Source organism: Urtica dioica, chromosome 7 (assembly GCF_054948205.1).
Source record: "Urtica dioica subsp. dioica isolate 48M chromosome 7, U.dioica_male_clone48M_v1_H2, whole genome shotgun sequence".
NCBI classification, from domain to species: domain Eukaryota; kingdom Viridiplantae; phylum Streptophyta; class Magnoliopsida; order Rosales; family Urticaceae; genus Urtica; species Urtica dioica.
In genome coordinates, this window is record NC_142762.1 from 40704931 (window position 1) to 40732118 (window position 27188).

The 27188-nt window shown below is 37.4% G+C and overlaps 6 protein-coding genes across 7 annotated transcripts; 1 reads left to right on the forward strand and 5 right to left on the reverse strand.

Annotated features, from left to right (window-relative positions):
• The first annotated feature begins 2308 nt into the window (after positions 1-2308).
• LOC149391615 (topless-related protein 1-like) lies at positions 2309-5225 on the forward strand. The gene is made up of 12 exons (XM_089620023.1): positions 2309-2388; positions 2483-2662; positions 2996-3157; positions 3470-3512; positions 3607-3697; positions 3776-3849; positions 3955-4078; positions 4401-4510; positions 4592-4646; positions 4749-4811; positions 4938-5011; positions 5100-5225. The coding sequence occupies exons 1-12, from the start codon at positions 2309-2311 to the stop codon at positions 5223-5225; spliced, it is 1182 nt and encodes a 393-aa protein (XP_089476149.1).
• Positions 5226-7102: 1877 nt separating this feature from the next.
• On the reverse strand, positions 7103-8365 carry LOC149391616 (uncharacterized). The gene is made up of 4 exons (XM_089620024.1): positions 8340-8365; positions 7867-8022; positions 7581-7755; positions 7103-7472 (listed from the first exon to the last, which is right to left on the reverse strand). Exons 1-4 carry the CDS (start codon positions 8363-8365, stop codon positions 7347-7349), a joined length of 483 nt encoding a protein of 160 aa, XP_089476150.1. The 3' UTR covers positions 7103-7346.
• A 420-nt stretch (positions 8366-8785) lies between these two features.
• Positions 8786-10928, reverse strand: LOC149391617 (AmmeMemoRadiSam system protein B). Its single transcript, XM_089618558.1, has 8 exons — positions 10720-10928; positions 10335-10419; positions 10151-10219; positions 9912-10024; positions 9725-9836; positions 9492-9635; positions 9206-9380; positions 8786-9097 (listed from the first exon to the last, which is right to left on the reverse strand). Exons 1-8 carry the CDS (start codon positions 10769-10771, stop codon positions 8972-8974), a joined length of 876 nt encoding a protein of 291 aa, XP_089474684.1. The 5' UTR covers positions 10772-10928; the 3' UTR covers positions 8786-8971.
• A 1277-nt stretch (positions 10929-12205) lies between these two features.
• LOC149391618 (protein PHOX1-like) lies at positions 12206-16760 on the reverse strand. 2 transcript variants are annotated; one of them, XM_089619233.1, is made up of 4 exons: positions 16433-16760; positions 13983-16096; positions 13168-13384; positions 12206-12651 (listed from the first exon to the last, which is right to left on the reverse strand). In XM_089619233.1, the coding sequence occupies exons 2-3, from the start codon at positions 16069-16071 to the stop codon at positions 13233-13235; spliced, it is 2241 nt and encodes a 746-aa protein (XP_089475359.1). In that variant the 5' UTR covers positions 16072-16096; positions 16433-16760; the 3' UTR covers positions 12206-12651; positions 13168-13232. The 2 variants fall into 2 exon arrangements, with proteins under 2 accessions (XP_089475359.1, XP_089475358.1); XM_089619232.1 differs by having other exon boundaries at positions 13983-16100.
• A 763-nt stretch (positions 16761-17523) lies between these two features.
• Positions 17524-20729, reverse strand: LOC149391619 (calcium-binding EF hand family protein). The gene is made up of 7 exons (XM_089621143.1): positions 20329-20729; positions 20166-20233; positions 19547-19770; positions 19329-19412; positions 18757-18970; positions 17975-18271; positions 17524-17896 (listed from the first exon to the last, which is right to left on the reverse strand). The coding sequence occupies exons 1-7, from the start codon at positions 20681-20683 to the stop codon at positions 17702-17704; spliced, it is 1437 nt and encodes a 478-aa protein (XP_089477269.1). The 5' UTR covers positions 20684-20729; the 3' UTR covers positions 17524-17701.
• A 3236-nt stretch (positions 20730-23965) lies between these two features.
• LOC149391620 (uncharacterized) lies at positions 23966-26545 on the reverse strand. Its single transcript, XM_089620161.1, has 2 exons — positions 25073-26545; positions 23966-24959 (listed from the first exon to the last, which is right to left on the reverse strand). The coding sequence occupies exon 1, from the start codon at positions 26414-26416 to the stop codon at positions 25748-25750; it is 669 nt and encodes a 222-aa protein (XP_089476287.1). The 5' UTR covers positions 26417-26545; the 3' UTR covers positions 23966-24959; positions 25073-25747.
• Positions 26546-27188: the final 643 nt, after the last annotated feature.

The window sequence follows — 27188 nt, forward strand, 5'->3', positions numbered from 1 at the left end:
CTAATTTATAGGCTTAATACGTAATCAGGTTAAATTTTATTGGTTAATTAAAATAAATGTAACATCTCTCTATATATCTTGATGTTAGATCTATATAAAGAGAAACCCTAGTGATTGGTCATCTCTCAATCAATTACATTGTTTTCTCCTATCATTAAAAGAAAGCTCTCAAGTCTAAAAGGCCAAAAGAGAAAAATCAATTTTGGTGATTACACCACTGCCGTCGCTCTTGTCATGGATCGAGGTAGGCTTTCTTGATCTTTAATATTTTGTAAAAATCATCTAGTTCTAAGATCTTGGTTATTTAGGATTGTCTAAATTATGTTTACACCCACAGCTTATGAGAGTCTTTAGAACCGATGGTCGCTTACCGTTGAGTTATTTACCTGATTTATGCATATCGAGAAGAGAAGCGAAAAATGGTGTGATCTCATCTCTCACACACACACACACACATATTTTGTTTCAGCTCAACCCTAAATTTTGCTTCAGCAAGATGGGATTGCTATTAGCTGTTGCGGACGGGAACAGAGTGAAGATCTTGGCAAGTGACGGGTCCGCAGCCTGAGGAATGCTAGTTGGAAATTGGCACATTCATATAGAGATAGAGCGAGAGCGATTATTGACTTCAACATAAACACATGATGTAACTAAAACAGTTTTTCCATTGCTCTTAGAAATAGGTTAATAATACGGCCACATAAAGTCATTTGGATAGCCAATTCGTCTCTCTGCAAGTGTTGTATTTCTATAACTCGTGTAAAAAGAATTTCTATATGAAAATGTACATGGTATCACTAAACCACAAGAAATAAGTGTCTTTTGGTACAACTTTTTGGATGTGACCAGGATTTCTTTTTCGTCTTGTGGCCCCAATCTGTAAACGCTCAATTCCGATACTCTCGTACAAGTCTTTTTTAAAAATAGTCATTCTAATCTATTTTATAATAAGATTGTCTTTTATTATGAAAATAGCCAACTTATAATGTTAATTTTTATGAGCTGTGTACAGTCTCATTAATACCGCAAAATTATTTGAAAATGAAAAATCAAATGAGGTATAAATAGAATTTATAAAACTGAGGCGCTCAAGGAAATACCATCTTATAACGAGAAATTTATGGAATTTCCCCATAAAAATTATAACAAAACAATAATTTAGTTTTTTTATAAATAAAAAAAGAGTGAATAAGCTAGTCCACTTATCACTTCTTTCTTGTCTTCGAGGCAAAGCTATATATCGTCTTTGAAAAAAAATTGAGCATTGTCTTATTAACTTGGCCTTTCTCACTTGGCGGCATATACTAATATACACACACGCGCACACACGCACACACGCACACACACACACATATATATATATATATGGGTATATATATATATATATATATAGAGAGAGAGAGAGAGAGAGAGCTCAGATAAAAGGTACTGCACGTTTCTTCAAAGTTGAGAGAGAGCTTTGAGGTACAAGATTATTTCTTTCTCGATCTTCTTGCCGCGTCAGTTCTCGAGCTTTACTGTAAGAAAAGAAATCTGCATATGCATTGATCGCTTTCGTTTCTTTGTTTTTGTCTTCTTTTTTTCTTTTTAAATCGAATATGCGTTGATTCATACAGTTACATACATTGATTGCCTATTTGCTAGGGGTACAAAAATTTCTATTGATTGTTTTCTTTGTTGTTCTTAGCTGGCTGTCGATCTTTATTTTATTATCTTCCATTGAAATCTCTGTTCATTTCAGACCTTTGGACGATTTTCGGTGAAAATGGTTTTCGTTGATCGTTTTTATCTCGTACTTTTTATGGACAACTATCTGATTCTTTATAAGTTGCGTTGATTCGATCTTTGTGAGCCAGTCTTCGTTTTGACATTACAGTCCCTGTTTGGCTACAGAGATTACAAGAAGGGGAAAAAAAACTTGTCTTCTGAATCTCCTCTTACTTTTTCTTTTTCTTGTTTTTTTTTCATTTGATCTGAGCTGAATCAAGTAGCTCTTGTAGCGCACGTTTATAAAAATAAAAATAAAAATAAAAAAACAAACAAACATATATATATATATATATATATATATATATATATATATATATTCATGTTTGTCTCTAGATATGGGAAATCTTGAATGAAAAAATAAATAAATAATCTAATTAACAATCTTGAAAGAAATGGACTTATCTTTGACTGATTGTAAATTGAACCGAACTATTGTTCGTCCGAAAACTTCTGTAGTAAATAAATCTTTGCTCTTCTAATCGATACACAATTAATTAATTAATCTTCAGCAGTGTGACAGTGTGATTAACGGAGAAGAATGGCTATAATCAGCGGCAGTCTAGCGTGCTTGGTTCTGCGAATCCTTAGAAACACTGGTCACATGAAAATTGCCCACATGTAACTAAATAATTAGTTATCTCTTAATCTCTTCTTAATTCATTTATCTGATTTTTTTTTTGTCAATTTAAGTAACTAATTATATAATGTACAGGTTAGAGCGTGAAACTGGTCTGTTCTTCGACACGGACTATTTCTCGGCTGTCGTGATGAGAGGAGACTGGAACGAAGCCGAGGATTATCTCGCCGGTTTCACAAAGCCTCTCGATAATCACACTTCCAAACTTATTTATTTTGACATGAGATACATAAAATTCCTTGAGGCATTAGAAAGGTACATATATATAAATTAAATTTATAATTAATTATATAATTTTTTTCTCTTCAGTTTCCATAATACATATAAAATTAAGCTGTGATTGAAAAAATAAATAAATATATATTGCAGGAAGGATTTTAAGCTGGCCACACAAATCCTTGTCCATGGCCTTCAAATTTTTCGGAGCGAAAACAAAGCTAGGCACGAGGCATTGGTACAGCTTTCTTTGAAGGCCCAGTGTATTAACGCGTATGAATTATTATTTTTTAGGTAAGTAATTTTATTTTATTTTTTGGCAAATGTCGATCCTACTTTTAATTATTTATTTATTTATTTTTCTCGATACAGACAGCCTGATTCTCAGCCTCCGATCGAAGGTGATCATGTTATGGCGCGGAGGAAGGCACTAGCGGAAAAGCTCAAGTGGTTAATCGAGATCAATAGCCTCACTAGAAAAAAGCTCGTTTTGTCCGACGTCGATATGATGCTTAAGGAACGCTTTATGTCCGGGTATCTTCGTAGATAATTCTGAGTTAATCATAATTCTTATTATTATTATTATGTTTAGTCTTAATACTCTCTTTGGTTACATTTTTTATTTTTCTGTGTTTTCGCCACATGATTCGTGAGGCCATTGTTCGAGTCTGAGTCTCGCGGCATTTTCATTTTTATACATAAAATAAAACATTTGGAGATGCATAATCAATTTTGATTTTTCCATAAAAAAAAGGTTTCTGGATTGATGATTTCAAGTGTGTGTGTGTGTGTACATAAATCTAAAATAATATTTTGAGCCTGAGTGAACACTGCTATACTTGACAGCTCGAATCTCAATAACGATGAAGACGCTGCTGATAACTCCCTCGTAAGATTTCGTGTTCGATACGCCTTTTTTTACTTATCACACACATCATTCTCATCATGTCCGGGTTATTCTAACCATATTCAATTAATTCTAGCTTCCTCGAGCAATGTCTCCCCCGAAGAACATGATCATGGCTATGCCTCTCCACGATGCTTCGAGCTCAAGCAATGTACCCTTCGGTGCCTGTAAGTCTCGTGATCAATAATATAGCCTAAGATTCGATATCGAATTTTTATCGACTATTGCTTCACAATTTTTCGTAGGCTCGGCCCCGATCGGGCTTGGAAGTCTGTATCAAGCCTTCACAGATAAGCCTACACAGAAACCATTTTTCCAAGTCTGTCTTTTTTCTTCTTTGTTTTTCCTTCCTTCTAGCCACAGCATCATGTTTGTTACACATAACTTGGTTCTATTTTTTTATTTAATTATTAATTAATTACAGATGAAAGATCCGGGTCAGAGCAGCAAGTCCTTGGACGTGCCACGCAACGTGGCTGCGACGTTGATTATTGGATATCGACCGACCAGCATGGATTTCCATCCCCACAGACCGACCTTGCTTCTTGGTATATATTTGTGAGCGTTCTAGCTATCTAGACAATTTCAAACTTCATTCTAGGGAGCTAGTTAATGTTTCGTTTATTTTAGTAAATTAGCCATTTACTATATTTAAGTATGAAAATACTAAGGACAATCATGTAAAATACTATCTGATTAATGAGGTCACGTCATCAAATGCGGCTAGATTTTAAACATATCTATAACGTTGGCTATATTACAAATCCAACGTTTCAAGTGGCCAAGTCCGAGGGATTTTTCTATATTTATTGCCATTCATGCCAAAATTATGTATTTTTTGTACTAATTTTGTGATTATTCGATATTCAGTCGGGACTTGTGTCGGAAACATAGGGCTGTGGGACGTTACCTCTGCAGAATTACTGTCTTTCAAAATCTTCAGCCTTGAGAATCTCAGAGACTGCTCGTCTGAGTTACAGGTTTGTCTGCACAGCTTATATTATATATTTTATTCCCGTATGGAGATTTTGAGCATACCTTTAAATGACCTGGTTATCCAGGTAATATTGGGTAAAAACGCAAGTGAAGACACCGATGATGATCAGAATCTGGACGGTAATTTTTATTGTACACAAGTTTTTCCAGATAATATCTTGTTTTTATAAACAATAAGTTTGTACAATAATGAATGAAATCTTCTAATTCTTCATTCGACAGAGTTTGAATATCAAAACATAGCCGTTAACCGAGTCGTTTGGTGCCCTGATGGTTCCTTGTTTGGTAAGCAAGAAATATGAAAGGAAGAGTTATAATAATAAATAAATAGTATAATAATTAATTATCATACTGTTAATTTTAATTTTTTCATTTATCGTAATGATCTAACATACCGACATCATGGAATAGGTGTGGCGTATTCGAAAAATATTGTGCAGCTGTTCACTCACTCCAAAGGCAGACAGATCCAGAAAGCATTTGAGGTATGATATCCTAGAAGACAGAAAAAAAACAAAAAAAATTAAATCAAAATTAAATAAATCATTTTTTTTTCGAGTTCTTCATATGCAGTGCAATGCCCATAAGGGCAGCGTCAACGACTTGGCATTCGCTATTCCTTGTGGTCAACGTTTGCTCATCACATGCGGTGATGACAAGAAAATTAAGGTTAATTACTCCATTGATGATCTATATTAGATAAACTTCACTCAATAAAGAAGAAGAACTAGAATGTGTTTGAAGTTGCAGAGAGAGAGAGAGTGAGTGAGTTTCCTAACAATATTTTGTCAAATAGGTGTGGAACATGGTGAGCGGAGAAAACACGGCCTCGTTTGTATTTCACGAGTCTCCGGTTTATTGTGTGTGTCTTGACGCAAGGGACAGGGTTCCTGTAAGAACATATATTATTATTAGTAGTATTATTTATCGCGAATTATATTTCAAAGGCTTTTGGTTGTGATGGTGTTTGTGTTTCAGCTTTTATATTCAGTATCCTTGGACGGAACGCTTGTAAGTTCTTACTGCACTGCTCCGTCGCAAGTATCGAGATATAGATGTCCTATTTTGGGGCACACCAAAATGATTTGTTGCGCCAAGACTCAAAGGTTCTCTTTTTTCTTTTCTTTTTTTCTGTTTATGCTTTTTCTTTTTTCTTTTTTTCTATTTTTGTAAAAGCTGCTTTGACAAATTTAATTGCAGGATTTTCTCATGTGGAACTGGTTGCAACGGATTTTCGATGCTACTTGAGTGGGAAATCAAACCCAGAAATGTTTCGGTGATGAGATATTACCAGATATTCCGGTCACGTCAACATTATGTAGTGAAGTTTGGGATGAGCGACACCCTTTTAGCCACCGGTGACAACCACGAGATCAAGTTCTGGGACATCAACAACCATCAAAAGCTCTTGGAGATCCTCACCTTTGGCCGAGATCTTCCGGTAAAAACTCCTCTTATCTCATCATCATCGTCGTCGCCGTCCATATACAGAGAAGTGATTTGTGTGTGTGTGTGTGTGTGTCTGTTCAGATTACGCCCGAGATTTGCTTCAACAAGGACGGGACATTGTTGGCTGTGGAGGCAAATGGGACGAGTATCAAGATCTTGGCGAACAATGAGGGACTAGGTCTGTTGTCCAATCTGAGAGCTTCCGCAGAAACTCGCCGCCTTGACAATCAGAGAGAGGGTCGGAGGAATGTCAGTTCTTCTACCCCACTTTGTTTTCTTTCTTGCAGCACAAGCAAGTCTTTTCTTTTCCCGACGCTTTTTTTTTTCCCTGCAAGTCTGCGAGTGATTCAAGCTCAAGACAGGGTAGCAATGATCTTAAAGACGACGGCGACAACAATTATGATGGTGGTGATGATCAGACTTCCAACGTGCACAAACTTACGAAGAAAAATAACTATTATAAAATGGGATTTATATCAACTTTCTGACTATGGAATTGGCTGGGGACAGGGAAAAGCAGCGGAGAACGGGATATTTGAACCCGACTCCAAAAGAGTCGAGCTTTCTTAGATTTCTTTGATGTGTAAGAGCAATCTAGGTATATATGACTAGATCTCCATTAATTTCCTTTTACAGATATGCCAATAACTCTTATCTTCGAAATTATTCTCATCTTAGGACCTGCAATTTTAATGCCAATCGTGTTCTCTTTGGCAGGGGAAGTTGCGTCGACATACCTGGTTGAGATATGGCAGAGTAACATTTTGCGGAAACCAGAATAACTTCAGATAATGTTACTTATACGTTAACTTAGAGCATTTGACTCGGCAACTAAATTGCCATTTTTTACTGATTAGGTTCCTAATAATAGAGCAATTTTTCAGAGCTCATAAGCATCACTGATTAAAAATAGGATCTTTGATTTTGACTATGTACCCGTTTCTACTGGATTCAGTTAGCCTAGAACATGAACAAATCTGGTTGTTTATTACCTACATTTTTAGTTTGAGAAGTACTTTTGATTGTTTATTGTTTGTATGCCCAGGTTTCTTCTTCTTTTTCTTTTTTTGGGCAAGTAAAAAAAAAAATTACCACCACCAAAACACAAAAGAGGCCAGTTTTACTAGTTTGGACACAAATGGAATCCTCGGTGGTTATTAGACAACGGAAAAAGAGAGTTGGGAGTGACGAAAGAGGGCAAATATTTAATCCCAATTATGAATAAACAAAGTGTAATTAAAGGGAAGTACTTGGAATTGCATCTGATGTAAATATCAGCAGTCGATTTACTTCTTCAATAAACATTGAATGGATGAATACTTGTTTCCCCACGCTAATATAGACTGGTCCGCAGCGGATTAATTTACAACTTCAAGCTTCTGTCTTTGCAGCCGCGGATGCATAGCTAACACTGCTGTCCCTCGAGCTTTTGCATTGACTAGATTGCTCGTATCGCAGGAAATTTATCTTCATCCTCGTTGAGCAATTCCTCAGCATCTGAAATCAACATAATTCTGATTCAGGAAGGTTCAAACAAAACCAAAAAAAAAAAAAAAAACACCCATATTGGTTTAGTGGTAAATTTAGAAACTTCGAGGTGCTCACATGGAGGAAAACACTAATCGGGTGGCGACCACAGATTGTGTTGTCAAACTCCAATAGATATTTTTTGAATGCATTGGGATCTCCGGTTTCAATAATGTCCATCCCCATTTTATCCAAAGCCTCAATGGATTTGTATATGGGCCCGTGTTTCTTGTCGTAGTGAGTGTAATTGAATCTGCGAATCAACATTCAACCTCAACAACAAGAAAGCACACAAGCAATGAAATTGACCGGGCACATGGGTAGAGAGAAGAGAGACACGAGACATTTTGAGAGTGGTTTTCACCTCGAACCCCAATGGCAAAAGTCCGACGATACAGAGAAGAAGTTTTTGGGATCGTCCGCGTATTTCGCAAGCAACTTCCCATACATGGCTTCAGTTTCAGCACTGACCGCACCGACCAAAATCGGGATGACTATTATGATGGTGGTGATGATCAGACTTCCAACGTGCACAAACTTACGAAGAAAAATAACTATTATAAAATGGGATTTATATCAACTTTCTGACTATGGAATTGGCTGGGGACAGGGAAAAGCAGCGGAGAACGGGATATTTGAACCCGACTCCAAAAGAGTCGAGCTTTCTTAGATTTCTTTGATGTGTAAGAGCAATCTAGGTATATATGACTAGATCTCCATTAATTTCCTTTTACAGATATGCCAATAACTCTTATCTTCGAAATTATTCTCATCTTAGGACCTGCAATTTTAATGCCAATCATGTTCTCTTTGGCAGGGGAAGTTGCGTCGACATACCTGGTTGAGATATGGCAGAGTAACATTTTGCGGAAACCAGAATAACTTCAGATAATGTTACTTATACGTTAACTTAGAGCATTTGACTCGGCAACTAAATTGCCATTTTTTACGGATTAGGTTCCTAATAATAGAGCAATTTTTCAGAGCTCATAAGCATCACTGATTAAAAATAGGATCTTTGATTTTGACTATGTACCCGTTTCTACTGGATTCAGTTAGCCTAGAACATGAACAAATCTGGTTGTTTATTACCTACCTTTTTAGTTTGAGAAGTACTTTTGATTGTTCATTGTTCGTATGCCCAGGTTTCTTCTTCTTTTTCTTTTTTTGGGCAAGTAAAAAAAAAATTACCACCACCAAAACACAAAAGAGGCCAGTTTTACTAGTTTGGACACAAATGGAATCCTCGGTGGTTATTAGACAACGGAAAAGAGAGTTGGGAGTGACGAAAGAGGGCAAATATTTAATCCCAATTATGAATAAACAAAGTGTAATTAAAGGGAAGTACTTGGAATTGCATCTGATGTAAATATCAGCAGTCGATTTACTTCTTCAATAAACATTGAATGGACGAATACTTGTTTCCCCACGCTAATATAGACTGGTCCGCAGCGGATTAATTTACAACTTCAAGCTTCTGTCTTTGCAGCCGCGGATGCATAGCTAACACTGCTGTCCCTCGAGCTTTTGCATTGACTAGATTGCTCGTATCGCAGGAAATTTATCTTCATCCTCGTTGAGCAATTCCTCAGCATCTGAAATCAACATAATTCTGATTCAGGAAGGTTCAAACAAAACCAAAAAAAAAAAAAAAAACACCCATATTGGTTTAGTGGTAAATTTAGAAACTTCGAGGTGCTCACATGGAGGAAAACACTAATCGGGTGGCGACCACAGATTGTGTTGTCAAACTCCAATAGATATTTTTTGAATGCATTGGGATCTCCGGTTTCAATAATGTCCATCCCCATTTTATCCAAAGCCTCAATGGATTTGTATATGGGCCCGTGTTTCTTGTCGTAGTGAGTGTAATTGAATCTGCGAATCAACATTCAACCTCAACAACAAGAAAGCACACAAGCAATGAAATTGACCGGGCACATGGGTAGAGAGAAGAGAGACACGAGACATTTTGAGAGTGGTTTTCACCTCGAACCCCAATGGCAAAAGTCCGACGATACAGAGAAGAAGTTTTTGGGATCGTCCGCGTATTTCGCAAGCAACTTCCCATACATGGCTTCAGTTTCAGCACTGACCGCACCGACCAAAATCGGGATGACTTTGACCGAATGCCTGAAATCGATATGATTATGAAATTTAGCCAAGAACCCAAAATCATCATTGGATAATAAAAGCATGTGATACGTGGGAACCAAAAGTACCCTTCAAAGACTTTGGCCAGATAAGGCAAATGCATTTCCATGCTGTGCTCAGCCTCGTCCACGCGAATATCCATCAGCTCAAACTCTCCGGTCGCCTTTAGCTCCTCGATCACTGACACACAAAATAAATGACTTGGAACGGAATAACCTTATCAAGTAAATTATTTTATCGGGAAGCAATTTATACCTTCCAAATCAATGGGCAAGTCTCCAATGGGCGTCTTATAAACCGAAGCCATGGAAAGAGCACACTTTGAGGTGTAATAATGGTGAGACGGACCGAGAAGGAACACCCGAGAACTGAATCCCCCGTTTTCTCACAAATTAGTGACAAAATTGAAATCCATATAAGAACAGCTTCGATTTTTTTTTTTTCCTTCTTCAATGAAACAATGGAAAAACCAATCTTGGCTACAAATTACTCACATATTGGTTGGATCAATATTTCCAAAGGCATATGCTGCGGCGCGGCCGGAATAGGAATAACCAGCATGGCTGTGGCTCGGTGAACAAGATAACGAATAAAAGCCCAAAATTTACAATTTATTGGATTGCCAATACAAAGTACCACAATAATAACAACAAAACAGACGGTGAAGAAACGGCTTACGGAGCGATAACACCACGCACGTCTGGAGATTTGGTCAATCCACATTCTCGTAGCCATCCTTCAAGTTCTTCTGATAATTTCTTCGCTGCGGGAAAGAAAGAAAAAAAGTCAGGTTTTTCTAGTCCTGAGAATCAAGAGATATTAAGTAGAAGGAAAGTAACAAGTAAAGTACTTTTCAATTTTGTTAAACCTAATTCGCATTTGCGGAGACAGTCTATTGATTAATATCTAGGAAAAGCAACCTAATCTACGGGAAGCAAAATAAAAAAACCAAAATATATGTATAATCGCTTACGAGCTCTGTTCTTGAGTTTCGTCGAGTCTTATAATGAATTTAGTATATTTTCATAATCTATAATTCACACATATGACCAACGAAACTTACGATTGTCTGTGTACCATGAACCAGCATGCGAAGCTTTTCTGACGATCGCCATGGAAGTGATAATTGGGATCGAAACTAGAAAAACAAACCCTAACAAAGTTAAATTAGATTATCGAAAAATACAAAACTAGCTAGAGATGCGCTTTTGTGCACACGGAATGATTCAGGAAAATAAATATTGAGTGAGAGTGACGAAGACAGAGTAGAGCACAAGTATTTATACTCCATTTTGATTAAGAAGCATCAATTTTCACTTTTGGCTTTCTTTTTATTTTTCCAATCATTTTATTTTATTTTTAGAATACTTTCCAACCATAATAATATTTAAAGAATCCAATAAATATATAAACATGTAACATGGTTTGCTCTTTAATCAACCTTTAATAAATATTTAGTACATCGTCGTAAGACCAAATATTTACTAAAGATTACTTACAAAGACAAACTTGAAAATCTAAATCATCAACATGTTATCACGTAATTATTTGTAGCTATTTTTATATTTATTAAATATTAGCTATATAACAATCTAAAAGTACAAAAATGATTAGTTTGCTAATTATTTGTAATATTAAACTAAAAAACATAGAGTTGTACTGCAAATTTAACGCTAAGTATAACACAAAGCACTCAAAATACAAACAAATATCTAAAAATTAACAGAAATTAATTACAAAGTTGTTAATTAAAGTTTGGCTGGCATGAGTGTTTGGAATATCAGGGGGTTGCACAAGCTTTCAATTTCAATCACAATTTCACAATCAATAATTTCAATGTTTTAATTCAAATTTCATAAAAAAATGTCAATATCAACAACCATTTCAATTAATTTTGATTTAGAAAGAAAATAAATACATCAAATATATTAAATTATTCATGTGGAACTCCCAAGAAGAAATCATATGGTAAATCATTAACACATGTGAACGAGTATGAATAAAAGCATGTCTAGTTGATTAGTATGATCAAAAAAAAATTTCATTTCCATTGTTTTTCTACTTTCTGAATAAATAAATAAAATATAGTAAAATAATGGCATTGGATGAATATTTTAATAAAATACTCATGTTCTTATTTTAAAGAGCGAATCGTTTGAATGCGATCATCATATGCTGCGAACTTATAATATAGGGATTTTTAATATAATCGGTTGATTGTGATTAATTAGTTCGTAAGATAATTACAAAGCCCCAACAGAAATGTTTTATTAGTTGATGTTGGTAAGTTCAGCTATTTATTTAGGATACATCATCTTTAAATAACATGTCATTTTCAAAGTTTCGCTTCTAGTTATTTTATTAGAACACCCTTTTGTTTTTAGACCAGCCTAAGCTAGGAATAGTCTGGTTTTGGAATCTCCTCTGCAATGGTCCTATCATTGACTTTTAAAATTATTCTGCAGTAAAGATTCTTGTTTTCTATTCCCAATCCAAGATCAACCCTATCTCAGTCAAATATGAATTGTGTACATGCATACATAGATATATTTATAATATATATACAGGGGTTTTATCAACCCCTTGAAGAACAACACATTTTACATAAATGAATTATTGTTTCCAAAGATCCCCAAAAAAATTGTTTGGGCTGACAATCTACAAGCACTGACATGTATAATGTATCGACACTTTTTCTTTCTCTCTTTCTTTTTTTTCTTTTTCTTTTTTTGTTGGTCTTAAACGAACAAAATCAATCATATACCCACTATCTCAAACTGTGATGAATACTATTCTGTGAAAGAACTTGTATGGAAAGAAAAATTCCCACAAAAATAAGGGGAAGAGAAAAAGAAAAAGAAAATAAAAAGCAATCACCCAAAGCAGAGCAAGTCTCACACCAAAAACAAGACCAACTAAGCAAACTTTCTATTGCTCCCAAAGCAACACCACGCCAAAAAGCAAAACACAGCAATCAATGGAGACAAGAAAGGACCTGCAATCACAAAATCAAACAGAAAATATATATGCACATCCTTCTTTGGTGGATTCAGAAATTCATAAATAAAAGCAATATGCCATTGGACAATTTTACAACAAAAAAATAAAATCCAAGAGAGAAAACTGGAGTTAGAAGAGAAAACTGGATATGAAACTAAAAAACAAGAGAAATCATTTGCCAGACTATTACTTCTCAGTAACCGAATGTACAAAGTTCAGACGATCATTGTAGTTCAAGCCGAACAAGTAAACCATATACTTTAGAACGAATTCAAAGCGTCACTGAGCAAGGCATCGGAAAGCATGAGTACTATTCCAATTAAACTCTACTTGTACCGAAAGAATCACATAAATGAATAGATTCTTTCTACCCATATATATATATATGTAAAACTCTATATCAAACTCTACTAGTAGCAGTGAAAGATACACTATTTGTGCTAGATCTCAACTTTATGAAAATAAATGCTGGCTAAGAATTGGAAGAAATGGAAAGAGAGACGAGTTTTACCTATCCAAGCTTGCAACCGGGTAGCTCCCAGAAGGTTGGGCCGAGAAAGGAAAAACGAAGCAAATCTAGAAGAGCTCCTCAAACATGGAATGAAGTTTGGGAACGCGGCGCCGAAACAAAGGCTCGAGCCTAAAAGACGGAGCACCAAACTGCCACCTCTGAGCATCGTACATCTCATTCCACGCCTGAACTATCTCGTCAATCTTGAAACCCAACCCTGCATTCCCAATTATAATATTACTCCAAGAAACTTTGCCAAATTAACAAAAACAAAAAACAAAAAAGTGGGCTTTAGTCTCTACGAGTGGCATTTCGTTCCACTAAACTAATTTTTGAAACATTTTTAAGGGCGGCTCCAAGTGATCATCAAACTATTAATTTTTGTAGTATATTTGTCCTTTTTGTAAACATATGAAACATTTTTCTTGATGAAGTCCAACACCTAAACATGCTCAAACATATTTACAAACTTAAAAGAACTGGTTTGTATATTTTAAAAAGTGCCTTTACAGCAAAATCTCACTCTAAATATCCAATATTGTTCATCATCTATTTACAGCTGATTAGGGTTGGAATACTATTTAAATAGTATATCTCATAAATTTAACAAGTTAAAGTTAGCGAACTTGACCTGTTTAGGTGTTGAATTTCATACACTTAAAAAAAATAAAAATAAAAATAAAAATCAGTAGTTTGAAGATCATTTTTCTCCAAAAAAAGCTATTTCGGGACCAAAAATGACACTCGTACAACAAGGACTGATTGCTAAAAACCCAAAAAAAAATAATTCAGGCAAATGAACAAGAGTCTTTTACCTTCAAGTGCAGTTTCATTTGAGCAGTGATTTTTAACCATAACAGCAATGTCCGTGGGAGAAGCCCCGGCAAGCTCAAACTTCTCGACGGCGACCTCTAAACACTCTTCCCAAGTGGGAAGGCCGAGCTTGTACTCCGCGACCGAGCGCTCGTACAGCAACGTACCCCACAAGAGGTATATCTGGGCCGCCATATTCGAGGCCCGTTCGGCGGCTTCTTCGCCGGACAACTCCTTGAAAAGGTGTCCCAATCCCATCTTCTGCAGCTGAGCTTTGTTCTTCTCGCCTTTGGAGATTCCGTTCAGACGCTGCTCCTCGAGCTCCTCCCACATCAGCATTCCCTTTTCCATGCTCTCCTCGGCCTTGTTGTAGAGCTCGATGACCTCCGAGGAAGCCCCGGCTTCGGACTCGCTCCTCGTGCCCTTCGAGTAGTACCAACACAGCTTCGCTTGCTCGAATTGCTGTTGGCCCAGGGCGAGATAGCCCTCGTAGAAGTCGGGTTTGAGCCTCAGAGACTCTTCGTACCTCTTCTCCGCTTTCGCGTACTCTCTCTTCGCCCATTCGTACGCGGCCCTGACCTTCTCGAGGATTTGGTCCCTCGAGGCGTCTTCGGGGTACGAGACTCGCTTCCTCGCCTTGGACATGTGGACGTTCCCCCAGTTGAAGAGCGCGAGAGCCGACATCTCTTGGAACTTGTCGGAGGCCATGTCGAAGAGCTCTTGGGCGTCCTCGCCGGTCAGAGAATCTTCCATGGCTTCCGAGTGGAGCTTCGTGCCGAGCTCGTGGAGGTCCAGATACGACTCCGAGTCGAACCCCACGTGGTTTTTGAAGAGCCGGGCGAAGTGGAGAATCCAGTCCTCGACGCACGTGGTCGACCCTTTTTCCGTCTCCGATCCTCCGTTCTCCATAGCTTCGCTCGATCTCTGGCTTCCCTTTGGCTCTTCCCCGTCGTCGCTAGCTCCTTCGTAGACCGGTTCTTGGTCGGGACTGGTCTCGGAGACGTACAGTTTGAAAGACCCCTGAGGATCGCTCGACGATTCAGCTAGCCTCAGCTCGTGTACTGTCGTGATCGTGACCAGGTCGCCTTCTTGGTCCCGGTACTTGACGAGAACGCCCTTCAAGCCGGGAAACCGGTCCTTGACAATATTCCTCACCGACTTCATGCTGCGATTCAGCGGTAATTGACCCCATCTTATATCTTCCCCAAACACGAACTTAACCGTCTTCTTCAAAGCCTGGTTTTCGACCTTGACCACAGGCTTCTTCCTCGCTTTCGCTTTACCTTTGGTCTTATTATCCTTGACAAGGGTCTTCGGAATCACTTCCTTATCTTTAACACTAACGGGTTTATTATCATCATTATCATTACCATTACCATTACCATTACCATTACCATTACCCTCCTCCATCACAACCACCTTAACCTTTTCCTTCACCTTTTCCTCTGCTCTCTTCTCGCCCGTCTTCTTCTTGTTCTTCTTCTTCACACGCATCGCAGCGCTAGGAATCTCGACATTATCCGCCCCCAAACCCAGAATCTCCTTCTCGTCCACAACAATTCCCTTCTCGGCCATCGACTTTCTCAGCCCCTCGGAGATCTCCAAGGCGCTGAGATTATTCGGCTCGAAGGCGAGGACGGCCTGGACGTCCCTGAGCGCGAAATCGAGGCGGTTCAGGGCCTCGTAGCACTTGGCCCGCTTCAGAAGAGCCTTGCTGAACCTGGGAGAGACCTCCAAGGCGAGGCCACACTCTCGGATGGCTCTCGGGTACTCTCCGAGCCCCATCTGCATATAGCAGCTAGCCATGTTGCTGCGGAGATGAGCCGCGTCGATGTGGCTCTTCGGGAGAAGCTTCAGCGCCTTCTCGTATTTGAGCATCGCTCCCTCGCTGTCTCGCCTCTGAAACAGCTTGTTCCCTTCTTCCTTCAGCTCCTGCGACATCGCGATGAACATCGCCGTGTCTTCGTCGAAGCTCGCCTTCTTGCTGTTGGGCTTCGGATGTGCATTCACGGGCCTCTGAGGCTCGTTGCTCTGGTTCTGGTTCTGGTTCTGGTGATTCTGGTCCTTCTTCTTCGCAGTTGGTTTTCCCATGGTCGTTCGAGGAATGCCTGTTTAGCTAGCTTCAATTTAGAAAGCCATGTTATTTACTCAGTCAATCGATCAATCCACATGTAATCTCATCAGAGCTTTGGAATGGAAACAAAATCCCGCAAATGAAATTTGGAGAAGATAAAGGTTTACGCGGCGGAGCAGATAGGAAGGAAAAAAAAAATCGAAACTTTTGACGTACATGCAGACATAAATAGAAAAGAATACAGAAAATGAATTTTTTTTTTAAATTACTGTGCGAATCCAATCCTTTGAAGAAGAAGCTACAAACGAAGCAAAGAAGACAAACACCAAATTACAAATTAGCCAAAAAAGAGAGATAGAGAGAAAGAAACGAACGCACTGTTGTTGTGAATTGGAATCCGTTTGTTGTTGTTGTTGTTGCTCTGGTATGGGATTTTGGTTTGCGTTGCTATTTCGGTCTTCGAGATTAATTAAATTCACAATGATAACGTGAGAGAGACTCCAGGATTCGCGTTTTGGCTGCGAATACTCATGGAAGACGACACGCGGTTTTTCTCTCTCCTAGGGTTTTTCAATCAGAGCGGTCAACTTTTTGAGCTTCCATTCCATTTCCATGGTCGGTCGTACCTTCCTCTGCGCGCGTGTCTTTCACCGCCATCCTCGTCCGTTACCAATAAATAAATTATTATGTGAACTGGGTCTGGAAGAAGTACCGCCATTATTAATAGTTACTAATATTAAAGTGAATTTAATAAAATCCTAAAGTTTGTTGCGTATAACTGTATATGTATTATGTATATGACTATATGTCAGTCTGTGAATTGAAGATAATTAAATTCCATGGAGTACAATTACAGCGAGCTTAGGAAGAGCGAAAAAATAAAAGTAAATAAAAGAGGAATTTTTTTTATTGAGAGAGTAGATTCACGCGCCCAACGAAAGTGTGCATAGTTGCCAATAAAACAAGACATCCCATAACACAGTTGCTCTCCGACATCTAATTCCACCTGTAAAAAAATTCAAATTCCCTAAAGAATCTTTTTATTGTTTTTCTTCTGCTCTCTGTCGTAAAAAATCCCGGTGGGTCCCATTTATTTCTTCAAACAGAGTATATTCTGTGAAATAAATACCCCACGAGGAATGCTTCTCTTTATTTTAACTCTGAAAATACGTAAGATATAACTCTTGTGATAATAGTGGTTAGCCTTTTTACTTGTGAATGGTCATGGTTTTTTTCTCTTCTAAGTTCGAGGGAAATATATTTTCTTCATCATTATTGTGTGAATTCACTTTCAAAGTAGTCACATTTAGTGTACCAATCTTAGCTTTATATTTACGAATACGAAAGTGATTGTGTAGGTGGGGCTAGAAAAAAGCCTTTTTGACATTGTTTTTACTTTTTTATTGCTGGGAAAGTTAATAAGTTGACTCAATTGACTAAATTTATTCAACAAAAAAGCAAGACTGAAATTTAAAGCCATCAAAACTGAGGACAAGGATGGCATTAACACACCTGATAGGTAACTAAGAGCATGTTGTAGTAATTTGATAGATATATTTACACACAAACAAAACAGCTTTGTATTACTACTACTTTGATAGAGTTTCTTGTAATCAAGGAAGCAATTTTATACAATTATGGTTGGTTTTACTTGTTAGAGCTACAATCTCGGCAGCAGAACAGAAAGTTCACTATTCCCTTATCGATGTGTTGACCCATGTCTCGTTCCCTTTTGTGTAGAACCCGAACAAACTCGTCTATGCTTAGACTTCCGTCCTTGTTCGCATCAAACAGGTGGAATATGATTTCAATCACATTGTTTGTGAGTTCAACGCCGCAAACCTGTTTATATCATAAATAAATAAATAATCAGATTTGATTCAATGAACAAAGGTAAAGTGAGGTTAGGGATTGTCATACATGAGAAGCCGCTCGTTGGAAATCTTCTCGTGACAAGGAACCGTTTACTTTTCCGTAACTGAACAGAGCCAGAGAAAATGGCTGCAATTTTTTCCGGAGTGCAGCGAAACTCTTGAACTCGTCGAACGTGACGCGCAAGTCTTTAAGCTGTGGCTCGTTCTTCAATTCATCGACCCGGTTAAGCAAACCGCTCAAGTGACTCATCTCCGCCGAAGCAACCATGGACAGCGCAAAGTCCGTTGCAGATATATCTCCCCGTGATTTGTAATCATAGTGAACAAACTCTAGTCTCAATATCTACAAGAAGAGAGAATGCAAACAGTCATTCAACGCCGATAATTTTGAATCTAACATGTAATCATTTAAAAAGATCAAACGTATAGAAAGCGATCGCCTAGATTTTTTAATTTTCATGTAGTCTGTCTGATAACACGTTGATTGTAAGCAATTGCAGTTAATAAAATCGATTTATTAGGCCTGTTATTCTGTAATTGCAAGTGATTAGATCGCCCAAGTGTTTTAGAGTCCACCAGTTCAGATCAGTTTTGCTCATAGGCTCAACATGTTAAGCCCTTAAGAGATTCTAATTACCACACACATAGTGAAGTTTTCATCGCCTGAGCAAACCCTCTCTACTTGTCCATCAAACTTTGACAAGAAAAAATCTAAATGATTTATTGATATTTAAATTCAGACAAAATGAATTCTGTTAACAAGATGTGACAAATATAATGGTCAAAGATATCAAACGTCTGAACTAAGTGAGAAAATGGAGTATCTACCTCTTCATGTAATTCCACAAGAAACTTGACAAACTTCTCAACTTTCAGGCGATCTGTTCCATCTTTACCAAAAAAGAAATCAACGAGACCTCCATTTTCAACTGAACCACTGACTTTAAATCCAGTTCGAAGCCCATCCCTGTGCTTAGCGCCTTGTCTGTTCTGTAATCGCATCAAAGCCATTACTTTCTTGAATTCTTCCTTATCAATTGCCCTACAAAAGAACATGCATCGTAAATCATAACATGTACTAGCTTACAAGCTCTACTTTATTAGCTACATTTTCACCAATCTAGAGCAGGGAAGAAAAACAACTAAGCTACAGCGTTACTTTAAACAAATCATATATCATTTCACTTAAAAGCTTCGTTCGTATAGTTTTTTGTTTTCAAACTCTAAAGCTACAACCTTCCTAAGGCAGAAACGCAAATCCAATGCTTCGAGAAAAGCCTTGCAAACAAGGAAGTTCCTCAATGAATGGATTCCATCCAATTGATCAAGGTTATTCTGTGACCATTATATAACAATGTGCTACAGATATTGAATAACTATTTTAAATAATAAATAACTACCCATTATTGTCAATGTCAAACATTTTGAATGCAACAGAAAAGCTTGATTCTGGAATTCCAAGTAGTGTTACAAAAAATATATACCTGAAAGAGAGGAAGATAAATAAACATTAGTGTACCAAACCAATCAATACAAGATAGAAAAAATCAATCCACGTATACGATGAAACGGAATGGAATGGGCGATGATAATGAACTGTACACCAGTCGCAACTTACTCCTTAAAAGAAATACGACCATCATTATTTACGTCGAATAGCATGAAAAGTTTCGAGGGGTCACATCGCAATTCCCCAGAACTCCTTTCCCCTCTCAGATATCCCTCTCTGACACGGTGGGATTCGGACGGTGGGAACACAGGAACAATTGCCCGCATAAGATCCGCCGGAGTCATAAGTATTTCTCCTTCCGGTGTAGTACATGATGCGAAATACTCAAAAACCTTCGAGCGAAAAAAAAAATTAAATTTTTTAAATAAGTTTGTACACGCAAAAAGCGAAAAAAGCTAAACTGCTTGCCCAGAAGAAATACGAAGACCAAGCAACTACTGTAATTGATGACTATTTCATAATCATATGAAGTAAGGTAAAAAAGAAACAATTAAACCCATCATTTCATCTGGTAGAAGGGATAAATAAATTAACAAAACAATATGCACAATAGTGTTTCTGTTTATCATCAATGTAGCTAAACGCAGAGTAAAATTCCTGGTACTTGTTCAAAGAAAATTGCACATCGATCGTACAATAATATCACGGTTCTATTTCCAAATCAGACTGGTTCTGATTACGCAGTTAATTTGATAAGCGATCCTTATAAAAGAATTCAAAATGTTACCTTCTCAGGAGGGCTCATCAACCTTATGCGCTTCTCGTAGTTAAAGAAAACCTTCCTCCTATATGCCTCTGCAACAATCAACCAATCAATCACGCAACAATACGCCATTTCAAATCACTTTCCCAAGAACCGACCAGGAAAAAAAATCACAATCAAGCCTTACCTCCAAAGAGAAAATTAGCGCTATTAAAAGGCAAAGACAATTTATGCAAAAACGACCGTGCAGGACGGTCTTGCAGCAGAGCCGGAGCGTCGGCGAACGATAGGGCCGGAAAATTGAAGAAATCGAAACCGGAGTCTTTCGACGAGGACCAGAGAAGAAGACCTAGGGCCGAACCGGCTCCAATACCTGAAACCCATCGCAGGAAAGATCCGCGACCGGGATTCTCCTGGCCGCCGCCGGATTCGAAGCTAGACGCCGCGGAGACCGGCGAAGCGGACGAATACTGAGCACTGCCGTGAATTTGGCGGGGATCGAAGCGTCGGATCGACGGTGGTGATCGTCGGAGCAGAGACATGGCGGGACTTTCGGACGTTAAAAGAGGAAAAGAAGACGATTTGGGAAATATTGCTCGATTGGAGAGAAATATAGCCTTAAACTGAACTGACTTCAAGCCCAAGTCATTCATGGGCCTTATTTTCAACAGCCCATTTAAATTCGTGGGTTTGGTTCGAAATTATGGAAAGGGAACCCAAAAACTGCAAAGAAATGACAAATCACAAATGTCAAAAATAATAAAATGATATAAAGGATAAGATCAGATAAGAATATGATATAATAAGATATGATACATTTTTTTTTTTTTTACTTTTGGTGGTGAACTATCACAATCAATACTGGAAACTTTCATTTGTTCTGGACTATAATGATCATTTCAACGACACTATTCATTTAGGATATGTATTATCCGTTAGGATTTGTGGAGTCACGGATGTATTGTGTATATACTATATAGCACTTTGTAAATTGTAATGTTTATCCCGTTAGGGTTGTGACTTGTGAGTAACGGATAAGAAACGGTACTATCAGAAACGACAATAAAAAAAAAACCGCCTGGGTCACACTATCAGCAAATCCCACAGATTGCCAACTTTTAAGAAAAGAAAAATAATTAATCACGTCACGTTCTGTACAGTCAGAGGAGCCATGAGCTGTCACGTATCAATTAAAGGGCCCAAGGTAAAGCCTTTTCGCTTCGGTCTTTTTATTTTTCTCTTTTGAAACCACTGTTACTGTATTTTTTCTTTCCTAGTTAAATATTGTGGAGTGGTATGATTGTTTTCAAATTGCCAAGGTCAAGTAGTTCTATACTTATTCAATCAATGAATCGCATTTAAGGATTTTATTGAAACAGTTATTATTCGACATGGGTACATGTATAATTGCTTTGAATATATTATAGTAAAGAGGGGGGTTTTAAGTTTTCGGCTTTGCTTAGCTTTCGGTTCATATAAGGGACCACCACTTGAAATATTAAACCGGAACTGAATTTACGTTTCTTTTACGAAATTGTTCGTTTCTTTTAAAAAATAAAAAATAAATAAAAACATGTTCTTTTCATTAGACTCAATCGCCAGCAAAAACAAGATCCCAAACCAAGATAATAAAAAATATCCTAAATAATAAAAATTTGAATATTTAGCTTGATTTGTCCGTTGACATAATTTATCGATAAAATTGTTCGTATTTACAATTTAAAGAAAGTGATATCTATTACAAGACTATGCAGTTGCAAGCACTTTATTTGACGATGTGCTTTAATTTATGAAATTTTACTGATAGCGCAACCAAATAAATCTGCGATAACTTTGCTTTTGAGTTTAATCCATCATAATTGGACTACGAGCCTCACCATTACAATTTTAAGCCACGATTTCATCTGCCGCTTTTTTACGTTTGTAAGTCGGATAAATATTTATCTTATTAACAACTTCCTCTGCAAATGGAGTTCATCTTCGGCTCTGTGTGACTCAGACTAATGAAGGTTTGCTCTTCAAGGCTGAAACATCACCCATCGTGCTCGTACTCTCTTAATTTGATTTGCTTAACAAATATATCATCTAATGCTTCGCCACAGCTGCCGAAGCTCATATAACAAATTCATCTCCATACATTATAATTTGTTTAGCTCCAAGTTCAAACTTATCAATACCATTATGCTCTCCGTATTTTTCGGCCAAACCTAAATATACCCAAGTCCCTCGGCGAATCAAAGCTTGCAAACCATTTCACACGTGAAATACAAATTAGTGTTGTCTCGATGTCTTTGCCAAAGCTTCGACAAGATTCATGGTCGATAAACGCTTATTCGACAAGGAGAGGACCTAGATTGAAGCAATCCTTAGCACCACCCATATGTACGGTTTTATCCACTCTTGGACCTTTAACCACCACATTTCCTAACACATGTGGTTGTTCATATATAGAAGGAAGCTCCCGGAATATGATGCAGAGCATATTTTACATTTAATCAATCATTTTTCGTCACTATCAATCACAACAAATTGTCGCTTGATTTCTTGAGAGCCCTAATTTGCTACATTTGATCGATTAGGTCTCGCCCACACAAATCTCCAATCTAATATATTGGCATTCATCGAATATATTACACATCGTTAGAAAATGCTGCTATATCGACTTCTCCTCTCAAATTTGTCGATTTGAAAAACACCATTAGTCCAACATGACATTCACCTGATTTCCACTATCGATTATGTAATAAAAAAATTATGAAATCTTTCATTGTTAAAATTTAATTTCAAACACATGTACTGGTAGTATTAACACATAATTAACCGTGTCTACAAGTTTCTTCTATGTGCAATAACAAGTCCCAGATATGTGATTTTTAAAAGACGAGCGAGGTTCATGTTTTCATATTTTTTCTAGCCTAGCCTATTTGTCTCTAGGGTAGGCAAATCTTGTCCCAACTCACTAAGGCTATAAACATGTCATTCTTCCCGGCCCCACTCAATCAAAATTTATTGGTTCTCTTGCCAAGAAATCAGCACAATGTTTCGAAAAATTTGAAACTTGACATCAAAATTCTTTGAACCACTAGTTACCAAGGTAGAGATAGTTCTTGTAGTCTTTTTCCTTCCAATTAATAATAGACTTCCCAAATGGAAACATCTTTCTTGCATTACTCCTTACCAAGCTTTTCGCTCAAGCATCTTCTCAACCTCCTCGTCATAGCTCTTCGAAAATATTATTCCTTATTTTTTAAATATTCAACCATTTTTCGGGCCAAATTTTATAAAAGCAGCAAAAATACTTTATGTTTTCTCAAAATCATACTTATATATTTAATCTTTTTTTTTTTGCAGCAAAAATACTTAATGTTACCTTTTAGTTGCACCATAGGTACCTAGACCGTTAAGTTGGATGGAAAGACACATGACTCAGCCTCAGAATTAATGAAAAATTAATATTTTATAAATATTATTAAATAATTATTAATACAAACTTTTCTTCATTACTATACAAAAAAATTAACTTTTTCTTAAAAAAAATAAAATTTAATTATATCATTTTATAATCCAATAAAAATCATAGGAAAAAAAATCTCTCATCATTGATGAAAAAAAATTATGATTAAATATTTTTAAGACAAATTAGTGATAAAAAAATTTTGTATTATAAAAGCATATAATCAATATTAATTCTTTTAAGAAAAACTATCCTTAATTTTTTGTTGTATTATAAAAAAAATCATGTTTAATTAGTTTTAAGAAAAAATTATTAAAAAATTGTATTTAAAAAGATATATTTAATTTTTAATTAATTTGAAGAAAAATATGATTTTTGAATGTTTATGAGGAGTTTTTTTATTTTGAATTTTTTTGTATTATAAAAATAGATAATTAATATTTAATTAATTTTAAGAGAAAGTAATAATTTCTCATTAATTTTAAGGCTCTCTCTTTACATACAACTTAACAGTCTAGGTATCTACGCTACAACTAAAACGTAACATTATATATTTTTACCGTCGATAGATATATTAATATGATATTATGAAAACATTATTTATTTTTATCGCTATTAACTCTATTTTTGTCCCTTGATAGCTATCTGCTTAGCCACTCGCCAAATAAGTTTTCAAGTTTGATTTTCTTTAGAGGACTTCATTAAGAAGCATCACACTCATCACCAAATCATGCATTGCTTAGTAATCCCTACATTGTTTTCCGACATTCTAAACTTTTGTAAGAACATCTAATAAGAAGCGCTCGAAACACAAACATTGTTTCGTTGATGATGCGATGATAGTGTGCAAGCAATACACACATATACACCCGAGCACCTTCAGTCCAAATATATTTTTTTTCGCTTTTTTTTCCTTTAGAAGATGCTTTGGAAAAAGCATATTCTTATATTCAAGGAAAAGTAATCATATGTACACTATTACCATTATTCGAGTATAGTTTTCCAATTTCCCTATACAAATTACTTTAATTTATATTCCAGCCTTTAAGTTTTCGTAATAGCATTAACTAGTTCAAATTTATTTTTGCCAGCCTGTGTTTTCTAGACATAACCAGAGAGAGAGAGTATTCCTCATTTCCTCGATGACCACCCACTTTATTAAATTTTATTATTATTCAACTTCTCTTCTTTTATTCTCTTTTCTTTTTTATTTCTTGTTTTGTCCTTGTCTCTTTCAACCGCCCTAAGTTTCGCAGTTTTAGCTCCGGTTTTTGTCCAAAAAGTCAAAGCAAAAATTTTCAAGTTTTTCAAAGTTCATAAAAGTCCTTCTCTTGACTAACCGACGCACACAAGCCCCACTGCACCTGCAAACATAACAGCCAAAAAAATACATGTCAGAAAATAAAAATAAATACACACAAAATTAAACGGAAATAATAACTCACCGAAACCAACGAACAAACGGAAAAAAATATACCTTGACGGGAACGAAGCAACACGTAACGCGTTAACGGCGAACCCAACGGGTAACACGACGGACGTCACGTAACGGACGTCACAAAAAATAACCGCACGGCACGGACGAAACGGTTACGGCTACGCTGAACTCACATCTGACGATGTGACACGGAACGGTGAATGGATCTGAAACTGATCGGACTTTGAACCGATTTCTGATTATATTTTATTGTCCTCATGTTCATTTATCACAGATTTTGAGACTTGATTCCGTTCTTTTGGCAAATACTCTTTAGCTAATTAAAGATTTTGGCGACCCCGAAATATGCTTCTATAAGCGAAAGATATATACAATGGATTTTTTTTTTTTTTTTGTGTGTTCTATATCACTTCAGTCCTGTCGCAAAAAAAATCAAGGATTTCGAAGATCTTCAAAAGTTGCAAAACTCTGTTTCCACGATCGCCATAACCGATGATGAAAAGCCTTCGACTCAGATTCCAAACCGAACAGACTTACCAACCAAACAACCGTCGCTTGGTTCCATTGTAGAGAGAAATAGGGAGAATAAGAACCTCCTCTGGTTACTACTCACCGGATTCCGAGCCACCCGTCGGAATCTGATATCAGAAACCTAATTTCGATCTGGAAATGAACAAACCTGTGAAATAAAATACAAAACCAGGTGATGAGGTATCAAATGTCTCCGGCTCTGGACATTATCGAGAGGCGACTCCTTGCTGGTCGGTAAGCTGTTCTTCGCCTCTGCTGGTGCGACGAAGGACGAATCAGAGCCGTTAGAGCTCTCTTCACCCACTCGCCTTCGACTCCGGCGATACGAACGACGGAGTTCGTCATCGCCGACCTACGCATGTTGAGGCGATTCTGAGGATACGACGAGCCTCCACTGTGACCGCCTCCGCCGGAGGACATGTTCTTGTGGAGGCTACACCGGAAAGAGCCGGGATGAGTCGTCGGAGAGCACATACAAGTCTTCTTCGCTACCGGCGGTGGATTCCTCACGGCGATTGACCGGTTCGGAGAGATCGAACGGTGATCGATTGAAAACCGCACGGACCTCGATTTTGACGAAGACTGGTTGTAGATATTGACGCGCGTCGGCGAGCTCGGACGGTGATTATCGTAGTGGCTGTGATTCCGGTTGGTGCTGTGGTGGTCGTCGTGAGAGAGGAAGAACTTCGATCCGGAGGAGTAGAAGCTCGAGCTTGTTGAGGAAGCGAACGCGGAAGATGAGGCCATGGAGGAATTCGACGGCGGCGAATAGAATCTACCGCACGGCGAGAGTGATCGGAGCACAGGTCCACTGGATCTCGTTTTGCCTCTCGAGGAATACGAAGCCGCCATTTGAGTTGCAGAAGAGAGAGAAATTGTATTTGTGTTTATTAGCTTCTAGAGAGAGAGAGAGGATGGAGAGAGGGAGTTCTTTTTTTTCTTTTCTTTTCTTTTCCTCTATAGGGCACTTTGAGGGATTGGTTTGGCAAACCTAACGAGTCTCGGAACGCGAATTTATAGGTGAGAGAATGAGGGGGTATATCGTAATTAAGTTGTAATATTGAGTGGAGATTCGTAAAGTAGGTGCGGTTAGCTTAACTCAACCATGGTTGTGTCGGGGAATCTAATCCAACGGCTGCGATGATGTTTGACGGAATGGAAAATTGAGGTGGTTTTGTACAACCCGGGGCTTTGTTGGCGTGAAGGGAGTGACTGTGACACGTGGTGAAGAAAGAGAAATCGTGCGTTGAATGTTACGATAACAGTCAGGTGATTGTGGGATAATTACGGTGAAGCCATTGCGTGCGAGCCATTCGAGTCATGTGGTGACGAACTGCCCAATGTGTCCCGGGTTTGTGGCCAAACTGTCTCCACTGACTTTCTCAGTTCTAGATTCACTTCGATTTTGGAGTATTATACTTTAATATTATTTTATTTTCTCATCTAGTCACGTATAATACAGCATAAAAACTTAATCGATAATTTATGTATTTATTCGATCAAGTTTTTATGGCATATGACTATTATTTAAGACTGAGCTAAGTAACTGGCTTAAATTGCCCTCTTATTTTTAAATTGTAACTCAATTATTAAAATATTTAGTAGAATAGCTAATTTAATATAA